At 38.4% G+C, this 16,508-nt stretch overlaps 1 protein-coding gene across 1 annotated transcript in view; it reads left to right on the top strand.

The window, feature by feature from the left end:
- ppfia3 (PTPRF interacting protein alpha 3) overlaps positions 1 to 7,574 on the top strand; it is a 45,002-nt gene extending 37,428 nt beyond the window's left edge. Inside the window, exons 30-32 of the mRNA XM_079822190.1 lie at positions 46 to 208; positions 1,682 to 1,740; positions 6,354 to 7,574. Of these exons, the coding sequence (XP_079678316.1) occupies positions 46 to 208; positions 1,682 to 1,728 (210 nt within the window). The 3' untranslated portion in view covers positions 1,729 to 1,740; positions 6,354 to 7,574. The remainder of the gene's footprint in view (positions 1 to 45; positions 209 to 1,681; positions 1,741 to 6,353) is intronic.
- Positions 7,575 to 16,508: the final 8,934 nt, after the last annotated feature.

Below are 16,508 nucleotides of genomic sequence, written 5' to 3'. Positions count from 1 at the left end.
GGTATGCTCCTCAAAGCGCTGACGTTTTAATTTCTCGTCCTCTAGGATGGTACTAAGACGTTCACCCGCTCCCCTTCATGGAGGAAGATGTTCCGTGAGAAAGATCTGAGGGGAGTGACCTCTGACTCCTCAGAGACCTTGCCTGCTAACTTCCGTGCCTCAGCCATCTCTACCCCCTCGGTCACCCTGAGGAAGGTCCAGAGCGATGGTGAGCTCGCACGGCTTCCTCTATGAGCCCACACTTTTATTTTATTTTAATAATCTCACTTTATGCTTTCAATTCACAAGTACTGGGAATGGAGTCACAGGCCAATTCCAAAGTGTTTTTAAATCATTTAGGAGGATTTTGTCACGTTATTGAATGATGCTCTGAATATTATAAGATTGATTGATTGCCTATTTGCACTTGGTCACTTCATGCATTTTTTCTGATTGTATAGCTCGATTCGTTTTGCTAAAACTGATCCATTTACACCGCAAAACGAATGTAAATTAGATCTTCAATTCCTGCGGTATATGCAAATTTAACGGAGTTCACGTCAACGAAAGCAACAGATATGAGCTGCATTTTATTTATCATCAGCTAATTTCAAGATCAAAGACAGCAATAAGAGAGCGAGCGGCATCACCACTGGTAAGATTATTTAGACTATTTTTAAGGAAGGTGATTGTGTTTTGAGCGTTGGAGACGCCAAACTTTTTTAGTTTCATTTGTTATTTTGCGCATCGGCTTGCTGAAGAGATACTGCTCATCTGTGGTGGTGCGTGTTGCAGTAGCGCTGTCATATCTGGCTATAACATGTCATATAGCCTACATCACGCTCTCACATGTTTATTTTTTAACATTTTCGGAGGAGTCAAATTTACAAATGTGGTTTCAACAACCAGATGCATTTACACCTGTTTCGTCTGGAATGTCTCAAACCCCCTCCTAAAGTGGTTTGGGTGATCAGATTTAAATCCTTCTCAAAGCGGTTCGGAGGGCCTTTACACCTGGTCTTTTCACGATCGGATAGCTATCCAATCAGAGAAAACGCATGAAGTGACCAGGTGTAAGCAGGCCCTAAGCAGATAGACAAAACTAGATATAGCTTAATTATGTGGAGATATTTTTTTAGATATTTTGATCGTGTGCATGTAATATATAGTGTACTAACATAAATAATAAAACACACTATTGATCAGTAAGCAGACAGTATGTTATATCACTCCACAGCAGTCATAAATGAAGGTTAATTCCTGATAAATTTACATTATTACAAATCCGTCAAATAGAACAAAATCATGTGAATAGTTGTCAACATTTATTTATTTATATACATTAAAAGCAACAAAGTGCTACACAATGTAGAAAAAAAACTATTTTAATAAATTCTCAAATAAAAAATAAATGTTACTAAATGAAAATAAAATGGGAAATAACATAATTCAAACTATAAATAAGAGCAAATTCTATTAAAGGAAAGATTACTGGAAAAATAACCAGGATAAAGACCCAAAGATAAACAAGGCTTTGTGGAAATCCCCGCAATTAGGTCTACAATAACTTTATGACAGTGTGTTGATGCTCAGATAAACGTTGTTAGAACATTGTTTCCTTATGAGAAAGTGGTTCAAGAGTGAAAGGATTTTTTTTTTTTTTTTACAACTAAATCTCACGGGTCTGTCTCTGTCTCTCCAGCATCTCCAAGGGCAGAGTCTGGCTCAGTGAGGACCTACTCCTGTTGAGGGACTGCAAAGGTGAGACATGACTAGCTAGCTTTGTTTATTTTTTAATTATATATTTATATATATATTTTACAATAAAAAATGTATGTTCACTCGCTGTAGCCCACAAGACTTCCTAAATCTAGAAAGCTGAGCAGAAAAGAATATGTATTGGTAACACTTTACAATAAGGTTTCATTAGTTAACATTAGTCAACACTTTCCCCGCCACTGATGGAAATTTACGTAATTTATGAGACAACGCTTCCCCACCATTTAACGGAAAAGTTTTTTTTACTGTTATTCGGTAGGGGGAGCTATTTCACATCTTCTGAAAGAGTACAGAATCTCTTGATCAAAACACAAACGAAAAAGAAGCAGAAACAAGCAATAGCATACTGTATGTAAACAGATGCATATGTAAAAGAAATCATGATCATCAACATTAAATAGCATATAAATCAAAACTGCCTAATGTTACTGAATGAAATGTCGACCCAGGACGAGCTATAGAACTGTGCAAGCTTTTGGGGGTGTTGATGGACTTGATCTACTCCATCTATGTTTTGATCATCGTTCTGAATCCGATCTGGATGTAGTCTTTGACAAAAATGTGTTTTTCTCAGTTTTTTACTCAAAATACTGTTTTATTTTAGATTTTTTAAAATAAAACGTACACACATTCAAGTGTTAGAATAAAATATTTTTGGTTTGTTTAACTTTTGGTTTGGGTGTACTTTCTTTTGATATATTGCATGTTTAGATATTCATGCAACAAAATATTCTGGGAGCCATGAAAATGTTGTGAAAATTATCAAAAATGCTACATGGCTTTTTAAAAAAAAATACATATATATTTAAATTTTATTAAAAAACGCTGGTGGGGAAAGAGTTAACTACTTTAGTTGACATTAACTAATAATGAACTGCACTTCTACAGCATTTATTAATCTTTATTAATTTCAACATTTACTAATACATTATAAAAATCAAAAGTTGTATTTGTTAACATTAGTCAATGCACATTCAAGTAACAATAAAGGGGACCTATTATGCAAAATGTACTGATGTGTTCACAGTGCATGTAAACAACAAGCCTATAATAATAAAAATCCACCCTCTCCTATTTTACAATCCCCATAAATCATAAAAAGTTTCCCCCCCAGATTTCCCTATTCTTACGTAAGGCTATGGGAAAGCCCCGTCCACGACTGGTGATGATCTGCCCTATTAGCATAGATCCCGCCGTGAGTAAACCGCAGCAGTCCGCCATTTCTGCTTCTCGCTGTAGCAGCTGGAGGTATACAATGCCAGTGCCAAAAAAAAAACATTACAAATGTTTTGTTATTGGATGTAACAAAGAACATAAGAGTCTCCACAGACTCTTGGCCTCTTAAAAACACTGAGGAAACTGCGGTTGAATTTAATTTATTAAGGAAATGTTCCAAAGAGAGTCGTTTAAGTATTATATATTTGCACAAATAATTTTACGCCGGACTGCTTCATAAACAAAAGGTCTGTTTAACGCTGGATTTGCACAAATTTTTTCTGAAAGATTTTTAGATTAACATGAAGGTACATGCTAGTCGATGAGGTGAATCAACTCCACAACAACTACATAAATCTATCCACAAACCATTCAGAAACGTCCAGTTGCATTCTAAAAGTTCTAACTTCTTCCTGAGTCTCTCCAAACAGTGTCCGACTCGGGTTCGAATGTAAGGCTGAACACCGCTACTGACAATTCCTGACATTTTGGCTGCGTGAGATTCTCCAGTTTTGTTGTTGCCGGAGTATCCGCAGCATGAGCTGTGAAGGCTCTGCCCTCTTCTGGAAACACGCTGTGTTTTGGCTCACATCCAAATAGGGGCAATTTTTACAAGCTATAATATATTATTTGTGGGGTATTTTGAGCTGATACTTCACAGATGTATTCTGGGGACACCAGAGACTTATACTACACCTTGTGAAAATGGGCATAATTGGTCCTCTTTAACAAACAATGAACAGCTGTATTTTTTAAATGTAAGATTAACGAATACAGTAACAAATGGTTAGCTCATGGTTAGTTCATATTAGTTAATACATTAACTAATTTTAACAAATGAAACCTAAAGTGTTATCAAAGTATTTAATGAAATTGTGCGTGATAGGGGTGTAACGGTTCTCGGTAAAAATCCTTGCATCATGGTTAATCTCAAATCTGATGATGCATATATGGTTTGTTGAAAATAACAACGAGTAAAACCGACAGAGTTCCGCTAATGTATGTTTCTGTTGATGGATACACATTCTGGCTTGCCAACAGCGATGATCAAAGAAACGCGGACAAAACAGTCAAACTTTGTATACTCGAACATGACCAGTCATTTACGCCGTCATCACCCGGGTGTTGATAGCGCACAAGCGTAGGTGAGACCTGAACAGCACACGTTGTGTTTAAACTAAACTCTTTTAAGCCTTGCCAGTTTAAACATTCAAGTGCAAGTAGACGTGAAATGGATCTTGCGCGTGCTGTTAGAAGATTTATGCACGCACACACTTATACAGCGTGCAAATATTGAGTTCTCTTTCAAGTCTTGCACTTGAACGGAGAAATTCACATAAAAATGATGTCAACATGCCCGTCTTGATGGTTATTCTAGCAGACATAGTCGGTTATGGCTTAAGTGAACGTAAACAATCGAGAAAGACAACGCATGTGTATCAGTATCAGTGTACTGGATCTGTGCATTATGTCTTAAAGTGACAACAGCCTAATATTCCTGCTGTCTGTGTTTTTAATGATAATCTAAAAACAACAAAAGACAAGGAAATCACTCACTGCTCTTGACTGAATAGCTTTAATGATTCAACTTTATTTCATTCATACAGTGAAGATTGTAATATGCAATGTTATTTTTTATACTACGGGGCCGTTGAATGCTTGAATCTGATTGGCTGATGAATGTTCTGAGGTGTGCTGTGTTTTCTGGGAGACGCACAGCGAACGTAGTTCCAGGCAGCTCTCTTGACCGCATTACAGTTCCATATCACTGCGCATAGTTAACTGTAATAACGGAAATTACAGGACTAAAAAACAACAATATGACAGACGATTTTCCTAAAGTAAATCTTAATATTTACAGTGAATATAAAACGTTCAACAACTGGGCGGCAGCAGTATTAGACAGTCCAGATGAAAAACAACAAAGGCAAGCTTTTCTGTCTCATTACTGAAATCACACATGCTCGCACACGCACTACAGTTTGCACAAAAAGCTGTCAGCGCTGCCCTGACGATTTGATCAGTTCGCCTATATAGTGGAGCAACTTAAAGGCTACACGTGACTTTTTCACTAGCGAGGTAATAACAGCGCTGTTTAGAGACGCACAGAGGTAGCCTAGTTCACACAAGCGCTCTTTCTTTCTCTCTCTCTCTCTCTCTCTCTCTCTCTCTCTCTCTCTCTCTCTCTCTGTCGCTCTCATTCTCTTTCTAATAACTTTATTAATAACTGCAGTAGAATGCTATCAACGGCTCAAGCCTTCGTTAACAGCTTTAAAATGACGTTTCGGAACTAGCAAAAGAGCTGTTGGATGAGACGCGGAAGAAATAGTCCTACTCACAATAGCGATTTAAGTACAAAAACCGGACGAATCCCATTAAATATATAATCGGATCGATGTCTTGAGGTGTGGTAACCGTAGTATAAGCGGAATAATTGACTCCGGGCCGTTCAATTATTAGAATGATAATGCACACCCGAGGTGTAACGGCCACTCCGCTTCGCGTCGTGACCGCATCACCACATCACCACAATTGAACGGCCCGTCGTAAATTATTCCTTACATATTTGATTACTTTCAATTTCTGTACATGAAAACTACTGTTAGATACCTGAAAAACCTATAAAGCACTATATTTTTGTATCTTTGCTCTATTGTATTTATATATATATATTTACAATAAAAAAATGAATGTTCACTTGCTGTAGCCCACAAGATTTAGACTTTCTAAATCTAGAAAGCTGTAAAAAGGATATAAAGAGAAAAGTATTTAATGAAAGTGTTTAATGGCCATGTGTGGGCAGGGCCCCCAAGAATTGCGGTACACCATTGCCAATGAATACCTTCTGTGTTGATACTTATACATATGGAAATCACAAAAATGCACTCATTTACGAGTTCGATGGAAACCGTTCTAGCATTCCATTGGGTTTCCTTACAGGGCCATAATGGAGTTGAACCCTCCTCCATATTTTGCATGCTCTGTATGCCATGTGTTGTTAAACTTGTTTTTGCAAAGGATGTTGCTTTTCATGTTTTGATTGTGATTCATTATGTGACTTGGATTTGTGGTTGTTTGAGAATCATTATCAGCCACATTGAATCGGTGCCAGCAAAAACTTTGTAGAATATGGACGCCTGTCATTCACAAATGCACCTTGTATAAGTAAAACAGCTATCAATATTTCAGCTATCAATAGTGTAGTGCACTCAGCTCATTCTTTGTTAAAACGCACAGCTCTTCCCAAAATTAGCTCAGAAAAAAATGAAAACCAGTCTGCGGCTTCCATCTGGGACCGGTCATTGTTGATGCTTTTTCTTGGCTTAACTTCATTACACAAAATCGTGACGATGTGTTTTAATTCTGTCTCTCGCACACAGGAGGCGCCGTTGTCAGAGAGCTGGAACCGGCTTTACATTTCATTCACGGGGAGGAGGGGGGATAAGCAGAAAAAAGCAATGAATATATACATTTATAAATATAACTCTACTGGTCTGACCATTCTGCAATAACAGAAGAGGGATGGAGAAAGAGGGAAAAAGAGCAAAAAAAGGACAAAAGACATGAAGAATGTATGACACAAGAGAGTGGTAGGAAATGGGATGGCTGGAGGAATCGGATGACTGTTTAATCTTTTTTTCTGTCGTTCTCTCTTCTCACTTCCTGTGTCTGTGCTGATGGGACATCTGTAGATGAACTCTCTTGTCTTTCCGTCCTTCGTTTCAATGGCGCTGCCCGCAGCCCTAGTTCCTCAGAACGGCTGCCTGCAATTGGTCTCTTGAGAGCAAAGGATGTTTGTGGCAACTCAACCTGGACTTCAGGGATGTTTACATACGGTGAGGTTCAGAGGAAGTGTACTTAAGAGCACAGTCGAGGGGCCAGGCTCTGAGGCCAAGACTTCGCTGTATGTGTTTCTCAATCAGGAGAGCGAGCACAAGCTGAGAAAGACAGACGCACCGAGAGCTACACTTGAGGCTGCAAAGGGCACAATTCTTGCTCAGTTACAACTAGGTGTTTTTTTTTCTTTCCTCAAACATTTAGATTAAAGATGAAAGGTCAGCAGAGCGAGTCAGCAAACAAATGGAAGCTGGTGGTGGCGGATAGATAGAAATACTGGGAGATGAAGCGAGAGGGAAGATGCTTGCGGACAAAGCAAGTGACCAGCAGAAATGGGTCCTGACGGACAGAATCGTTCTAACAACGCAAGCCATAAAAGACGACAAGTGGTGAACCGAGGAGGAGAAACGGGGAGGGACGGGGAGGGTCAGGGGGAAACAAGTGAGAGAAATCGTTTAGCTTCTGTGTTGCGATGCATGTCAAACAACCAAGACGACAACGAACTACAACTTTCGGGGAATAAGACAATATGAAGTTAAAAATAAAAAGTATGTGTACATTAACATAAGAGGTTAAGAGCTTGGGGAACAATTTGTAAAATGTGTGTATTTTCATTTTTATTTTTTATTTTTATGATAACTATATTTATTTTCTTTATGTATGTATTGAATAACTGTATGTACATGTTCATTTAATAATTCTGACTGTAATTTAATTTGATCTAGTTTAAAGCGTAAATATGAAATATTAAAAACATGGTCATTAAAATATGCTACTTGTATGTGTACATTTTGACAACACAATTGTGTTATGATTTAAAAACAAACCATTACTGTTGATGAGGATGACAGTGATTCAAATCGAAGATGATGTCTGCAAAATAAACAATAATGATGATGATAATGATTCAAATCAAAATAAAGTGTTCCTAATGGTACTAAAGAGTTCAGCGTGCTCATGATTTTGAGATGCTAATTTGTTGAAAGGGGTGTGTGTGTGTGTGAGGTTATTTGAATCTGATGACTGCAAATCGATGTACTTCCTGTTTTGTTTTTTTTATTACAAAACAAATAGAACTACAATCATATATTCCACTTTGTATTTTACTAAAGCCCCTTTGTAAAAAAAAAAAATTCATATACAAAAGTATCTACCTTACAAAGATTACATAATACTTTATTACAATGACTCAATGTGAAAAATGACATCAAACCCTGTCGACTGATCTCCACAGCTTTCTTAATACAGTAAACAGGGAATCTGACTACAGTTCATTTCATCCAACACTCATTTTTTGACTATTTCTGTAACGTTGGATGAGTGTTGGATACACAGTACATGGACGAACCATCGTTCCAAGATGTAGCTGACAGTGAAACCCATGAGGCACATGTTTGAAGGACACTTACGAGAAAGCCTTCATCTGCAGTTACAAATTCCTCAATCATTTTTGGTTGTTATAAATACACATATATTTGCATGATGTATATGTTTCACATATTGTACATTTATAAAGAAATATATTAATATCAAGTACTTACGCTTACATACTAACTCAAAAGTAATAACTTATTGTCTGTAAACTATAGATACAATAAAACAAACGTAACACAATATATGAAAAGAATGGGGGGGGGGGTCTCTGTATTGAGGTTTTCTTGTTTGTGTGAATTTACACACTGGCCTAGTGAGACGTGAATGAACCGGAGCGATGACAGCAGAGTGAAGGGACTCGTCATCACCTCATATCACTTTAAGCCTGCATAATATGTCATGAAACACAAAGAGAGTAATAGCGAATGCACCTAGTGATAGTTTCATGAATTACTTATGAATTTCAGTCTGATCACATGGCTTTAGAAGTTCACTCATATTACTCCGAATAGGAGAAACTGTAACATGGACTCCATAAAAAATTGGAGATTCACACTTGGGACTACATATGCGCATTGGCGGGACCAACCTGAAACATGCTCTTTTTAACAGTATTTGAGGATATGAAACACCTAACTTTCACAAGTCCACACTAACATATAATCAAATATAGTATAGAATATGCGTATTTGGCGTGCTGCCCGAGGAGAGGGCTCCGAGCTCAGAATTTGGCCCGAAACCAGAGCACCCCAACCCCTCCCCCCATCCCTGGCTGGGATAGGTAAAGTCGTGAGTGAGGAGTTGTGTTGTAGGACTGTTGTGGAACAGAGGTAAGTCGGCTTTATATATATATAAGCCTCTCGCGCTGATTGGGTAGATTATCTGAACGTGCTCCTCTCGAACTTTGTTAATAAAACATCACATGACAGTTCATGTCAGATTTTATTGCTGATTTGAACTATGATACTTATTGAGATTTTTGGTATTTCCCCATTAAAGTAGATAGGTTGGTCTTGCATGACCGAAATAGCTGCCTAGAGGTGATGCAAATATGGATGCCAAGTGAACTGACAAGGGATTTTGATTCGTCCACAAATTGTATTGACCCCTTTTATAGTGCTTTCATGGAGCTTGACAGCCAGGTATGGTTGATGAAATATGCTAAAAGTGACCCCAAAAACTATTTGGACACTTAAACCTCAATTAAAATATGATCATATCATGAACTATACCGGTGGTTATTCAGCTAGGATGCCTGTGTGAACTTGATGGGAACTGGCGTCATACATCCATGAAAAATGACCAGTTGGTTAAAAAAAACCTAAAAAAGTTAGTTCAGAGAAAAGCTCTAGCATTGTTTGTTTGCAAATGCCACTTGCTTTGATATTCTGGATCTAATGGGATTCAATTCAGACTTTTGTAAAGAGTGACTTTAAGTGTACAAAAACTTTTTGGGGCCACGGTATCCTTTTGTGTTCCATGAACAAAAATAAATCACATGGGTTTGATTTAGCAACATGTGAACCCCACACAGTGAACCAGAACAGTCCCTTTTATTAGCACAATTGTTCAACTCTGTGTTAGTCCTTCGTCAACTATCTGTACCTTCTGCCTTCTCGCTCTCTTGCCCTCTCTAACTTCCTCTCAGCGTTGTACGTTCCTCTAGTGAGCAGAACGCAAACGCAGGAGGAGTCAATGCGGATCCACCTCCAGCCTATCCTCATGTTGTCATCCGAGGTGAGCGCACGTACGTATGACTGTTTGGTTTCGCACCTGCTCATCCAGTGTTTCTTATCTACCCCCAAGCAGCCCGCCCCCTCCACCCCCTGCCCTTCACTGTTCCCTTGCTGAAGTGGCTTACGGCACTTCGTTTCGAAGAAGTACTGCTTCAGCGGCCCAGTCTGGGTCTGGATCTCTTGCAGAATAGTGACGGTTTTGCTCCGTTGGTCCACCGCCATCTTCTTGTCAATCACCCACCCACTTTCGGCCTCACATACGGAGCGCTCGCGACCTTGCGTGCTGAGGCTGACGTGACGTTTGCGGCGGACGCTTGGAACATGGCCGTCAGAATCAGAGAGACCCAATAGTAAGTTCCTGTATGCCTCTTTGTCACCTCCGTAACCGGGTGTGGTAACATCCATTGTGTGGCTTTCTTTGTCCTCAACATCATCGGCCAGCAAACCCAACTCCAGCATTAGGAGCAGAGGTGGGTGTTTGGGTGGGGAAAGAGCCGGGGAGAAGAGTACCCGGGGATGAGCGTCCAGCAAAAGCAGCTGATCTTCTTCTCGTAGGCCTAGGTTGTCCGTTCCAAACCCTCCATTTGTCTGTGCCAACTCTTTTCCAGTGGTGCTCCCATCCAGATGTTCCTGCACTGGAGAGCTCTCCACAGTGACCGTAGGACCTTCAAGAGGCCCGTCGTTCAGTTTACTTCTTGCATTCCTGTCATCTTTAAGAAAAGTTTCTGCCTCAATACTGCTTTCTTCATGAAACTGGCTATGTTTAAGCTGATAGTCCTTGAGAATGTTGTTGCTTGGGGTACTGGCTTTTTCTAATTTGTATTCCCTATTATCGTGCGACCTGGAGGCATCTTCTCCGGCAGTCCTACCTCCACCTGCGTATTCCTGTTTTGCGTTATTGAAAACAATGTCTTCTACTAAAAGATTCTCTTGGTTCGCACTACCCTTGGATATATGGTCCTCCTCATGTGTAAGCGTGCTCTGCTTGTCGACTGTTCTGTGAGGAGCCACGTCATGTGTTCTGTAGTTGTTGTGAGAAACAGCATCATGGGAGTCGTTGTCCACTGATGGGTCGGTTGGCATGCTGATCTCAGCTGTCGGGACGCTGCTGGTGTTGCTGACGCTTCTGCCAGGCTCTATCGTCGCGGCAACAAGCCTGGGAACAGGATTTTGAGGGAAAGGCAGGGCCGAGGCGATCACCATGGCAACCAGGGGAAGCCAGTGCATCACTCCCAAGACGTGTCAACTATGAATTGATAAAAAGTGAGGAAGAATTAGAAAGTGCATTAAGAGGTAAAACAGTGGGGTTTAACATGACATCACAAATACGTTTAAGAGTAAAAAATAAAACAGATAGATGACTATAACTGTATAACGGATTATCGAAAATAAAAAAACTAAATGTAGGGTGGAGACTTAGTTCTATCCGTCGGTTGTTGATTGGGTGAGGCAGATCTTAATGCCAGCTTGCAGTTGATTGTAAGAAATGGGCAGGGTTTATGCAGATTAAATGATTGGAGTCCAGCATACGTCACCTGAGAGAAGTTTGTTATTCTCCAGTTATGACATTTTGATTTAAAAAAAATGGGAAACGTGCACAGACGAATCATGCACAAAAAGATCTAACATGCATTTAGAAAATAGGGTACATTTAAATTTTTTATGCTGACTTCAAAATATAGAAGTCATGTGATATAAAAAGTCACAGCTGGGAGATAAAAGTAGCAAATACTGTTTTATATATATATATATATATATATATATATATATATATATATATATATATATATATATATATATATTTTTTTTTTTTTTTTTTTTTTTTTTACTACAAGGGAGAAAGGGTCTTTCAAAAGAACGGCTCAATGCCAGCTCATAAAAAATAAAAAGGTAAAATAAGCCTAAAACTGTAAAACTATAGCTTTACTGCTTTGGCACAAGCTAGTGGAAAAAGATGCAAAATTGCCTGCTTCCTTCGTGTAAAGGGAGAATGGAGCCGCAAACATGCTTCACCATCGCCTGCTCCGGTTAGTCGACACAGACATGAAGTCACCAGCTAGTCAACGTCTGGCAAACTCCGTTTGAAATAAAGCCACTAACTGCGTTGGTTTGGTGCTGGCCTAGTTTCACGTGAGACCACAAACAACTCTGGTATGTGTGGAAAAGGTTGTAAATTTCACAGCTTCTGAGCATGACAGAGGGAAACAGAAAGATGCCACTTTACACTGCGTGAGCCAAATAATAAATTCCACTATCTAATAACAGAAGGTTTCAGGCTTCAAAGAAATGCTTTGATTTGATCGTATCTTTTATTATCTTTATTTTCCTTTATCTTTTGTTCCATACGCTCAACCTGATGGTCCCATATTCACACTTCTGTAACACGACTCTCAGCAACAGCGGGAATACCTCAGAGATTTGGGTTATTTATTGACAGGAACGCCAAAGTTCAGAAGTCTTCTGCCTAAGACAAGCTCCTGGGTGGTTACTGGCCCTGTGGTAGTGATTTATGTGTTTATTTAGTGGAGGTCAGAGTAAAACTACACTGATGAATGATAAACTCTTCCTTTTACTTTCAGCACTCAATAACATAAGCATACTGTCAACCACCAGGTGGAAGCAAAACCCCCACATCCAAAATGGTCAAATGTGTCTCATCATTGGCACTTTTTTTTTGTCACATTGTACAATTAAAATACATACACTACTGTTGAAATGTTTGCGGTCAGTACGTTTTTTTTTTTTTAATTGAACAGTCTCTTATGCTCATCGAGGCTGCTTTTAAGGGATCAAAAATAACAGTAATATTACTACAATTTAAAATAACTACTTTCAATTGTAATATATTTTTATTCCTGTGATGGCAAAGCTGAATTTTCACACCATTACTCCAGTCTTCAGTGTCACATGATCCATCAGAAATCATTTTGATATGATTTGCTGATCAAGAAACATTTCAGATTATTATCAATGTTGAAAACAGTCGTGCCGCTTAATATTTTTTGTGGAAACCGAGATGCATTGTTTCAGGATTCTTTGATGAAGAGAAAGCATTTAACAGTATTTATTTGACATAGAAATATTTTGTAACATTATAATTGTCTTTTCTGTCACTTTTCATCAATTTAATGCATCCTTGCAGAGAAAAAGTTTTAATTTCTTTTAAAAAGTCTTACTGACCCCAATTTTTTTAACAGTACTGTATATGGAAACGTGTGCAACTACATAAAGCTTGTACACCTAAGCTCAGCTGTGATGCTCTTAAAAGCAGCAAAAACTCAAAAATATTTTCAAAAGATTCATAAAAATGTGCTTATCAGCAAGTTTTAAACAAGAAAAATGTGACTTCGAGTGTGTCATCTTGTTGATGATATAGCGAGGCATGCAGCCAAACTGTCCAATGTTAAGGCCAGCTGTAAATCACTCACCAATCCTGTCGTTGTTGTGCTGAGAGATGAGGGAGGGAAAGGCATATAGAGAGAAAGAAAAGAAAAGAAGAATGCTCAGAATGTCAGTGATGTGGCTTCAACCGAGAAAACTCCTCCTGGGTTTCCCCAGGCAGGACACACTAGAATGAAGGCCGAGGGTGAGTAAGACCAGCTACACAGAGTCAAGTGACTATTCGTTTGAGGAGAGATAATCATTAGGCTCATAAGGGAGAAGGTGGGTGGACAGGAAGATTGTGTGCGAAGTGCAAAACCACCACTTGTGACACTCCTAATAACAGCACCCCACCCCAGACACTGTTTTCTAATAACACTCAAGCCAAACGAACACGCTCGCACACAACGCACAACTGAGCCTGCGGACACATGCAGCGAAAGAATCCCACCAAGTCCATATGCATGCTGGGACATGGAACATGTACTGTAAGTGCTTACTTCCTGTTTACGTTGAACACAAGAACAGGTGTGCTGTGTAAAAATGATGCTCTGTCATCTTTTAAATGCAAATTCACTTGCTTAATGAGGAGAGATTTATAGTCTCGTTCTTTCACAACCACAAATAATGACAGAAACATATTTTTCCGTACCTGACAGGCCACATATTTTGCCTCAGCGTTTTTCATTTATAAGACAGTGTCAATAAAATCCCAGCATGTTGTTGACAGCTGAACTGAAGTCACATATATGAGAGCATAGAGGAAATAATCAATATCTAGATATTGTTTTACAATATTCAGACTGTGTTCAGATAATATGAACATAAAATGAGAGAGTCCAATAAAGAAATAAAGTCAAGTTCTTAGAAATGTACTCTCTGTATTCATGTTGGTTTCACATGGTTTTGAAAACTTTTATGCAACGTTTAAGTAAAGTTTCAATTTAAAAACTCAAAAAAATATGTGGTAATAAAATAAAATATTTTCCAGACACCTTGATATGTGATTATATATACACACTAATCTACATTTAACATAATATGTTAGAAAATAATTCATAATAATGATTATTAAAATAAACTAACTAACCCTGCCTTGTCATAAAAGGGTCAAATTATTTTTTTAAAGACTTGACCATGACACAGAATAATAACGATCGATAATAATAAATGATTACCCCTAAACAATTTTTGACTTTATGCCCCCTAAAAATTTCACAATCAATTTGAACTAATAAATGAATAACATGCTCAACATAGTATGCATGTATTGCATTTTTACTGCATACAATTAAAAGATCTAGACAAAAAAAAAAAGTGTCTTGTCACCGGCCCAAAAATGACTTATTACAGAATTTACGACTGAAAAATAATTTTTGTGGTTGAAGGCAGTGTGTGTGTGTGTGTGTGTGTGTGTGTGCGCACTTAACCAAAAAGGGTGTAGTGCATGTGTACGTGTGTGTCTTGAGAGGAAACTTGCCGGTTAATGCATATGTTTGCTTTGGAACGGGAACACAAGCAGTAGGCAGGCACACACACGTGCAGGAGGCATATCTGTAGACGCTGGGAGACATGCAGAACCACTTCATCAGTGCGCTCCATTTACAGCAATGACAGGCTCACGAACTCTGCCATCCAGAGGGTCCCTGCACTTTCTCTCCTCTCCTTATGAACAGCTCAAAAATGAGCCTCCAGCCTCACATAAAAAAAAACCGTCAAGCTCCCGAACACAATGAACCCGCATGTTTAACCTGATCTTATACCCTCTACCTCACAAGAACCTGTGCACACACATCCACACATATCTTTGATCTGAACACAAAACTCCCACCCCCATGACAAGCATAATCTGCCATCTTCTAGACAAAAGCCACCTTAGACAAACACTTTAGGCTCTCCCACCTCGTTCTATTCTCAGCTTCACGCCACTGAAAAAACTTTACGCCTCATTTATAAATAACCTCTTTCTAAGATTTTTAACTGGAAATCAGCCGGCGGACCCGCTACCACTTCATGGTGTCACAATATCAAGCCTGTCAAATCAATTACAGCAGATGTATGGCCTTTTATATTTATCCTCTCCAATCCGAACAAAAGCATGACTCATGATAGACATTCTACAAGCCCCCTGTTCAGACTTGACGTGTCTGACGATTTTGGAATTTTCCCATCGTCCCGCTCACCCTATACACTCGGCCATAAGCATCCAATGCAGCACACACTGTCTAAACTCTCATACGAAGAGACAATAAAAGATAAAGAACACAGGTTAAATCATGTTGATATGACCCTATCATGACTAAATCCAATTTTATAACTTTATATTAAATTTGTATCTTTTTCATTTTTCTTTACTTTTTAGTTTATATGAAAAAAACAATTACTGTACCTTTTACTGTAACCAAAAAAGACAATTTATTGAAACTGAGCTGCAATAATGGCTTGCAGCTTCCACAATTTTTTCATCAGACAGATAAATACATGAACACATCGGTATTCGGTGTTTAGCAGTCCGTCCTGCACACTCATAGTCAAATAATAGGAAGAGAATTAAAAATTATTCAGATGGTGCATTTGTGTAGTTTCCTAATTACATCTCTGAAATTTGTGTGGAACATTTCAACATTTTATGAAGAGCATGCAGACTTTGGAATAAGGTTTTCATGGGGGCAGTGTCAGCTATATATATATATATATATATATATATATATATATATATATATATATATATATATATATATATATATATATATATATATATATATATATATATGGAAAGTTTACATTGGAGAAGCAGTGGCAGACCAGCAGTCATGTAAAACTAGATTTTTGAGAAAACCTAAAATGATTTCACCAATTTAAAAGGAAAAAAGCCATCTTTCCTAAAAGGATGCTGCAAAAATTTCCTCTAAGAAAAAAATTATTATTGGCAGATGGGGGTTATTATTCCAAGACAAACATTACTGACCATCCCCTTTCTCATAAAATCATTTGTCATCAAATAATTTATTTAAAAAAAACATCTGCATACTGTACAGATGTTTTTGATCAGGCACTGTGCAGCTGTTGAGAAAGCAGTAGCTTAAACACATCTACCACACACTGGGAGACACATTCCACTACTCTCGCACTTTTCGTTTTTCTGTCTGAGAAAGAATTGGCCTGCTTCAGATCCCTACTAAATGTTTGTATTTAATGCACCACAAG

Source organism: Gobio gobio (genome assembly GCF_949357685.1).
Source record: "Gobio gobio genome assembly, chromosome: 1".
NCBI classification, from domain to species: domain Eukaryota; kingdom Metazoa; phylum Chordata; class Actinopteri; order Cypriniformes; family Gobionidae; genus Gobio; species Gobio gobio.
Note: the sequence above shows the minus strand (reverse complement) of the source record. Positions and strands in the feature narration are given on the sequence as shown.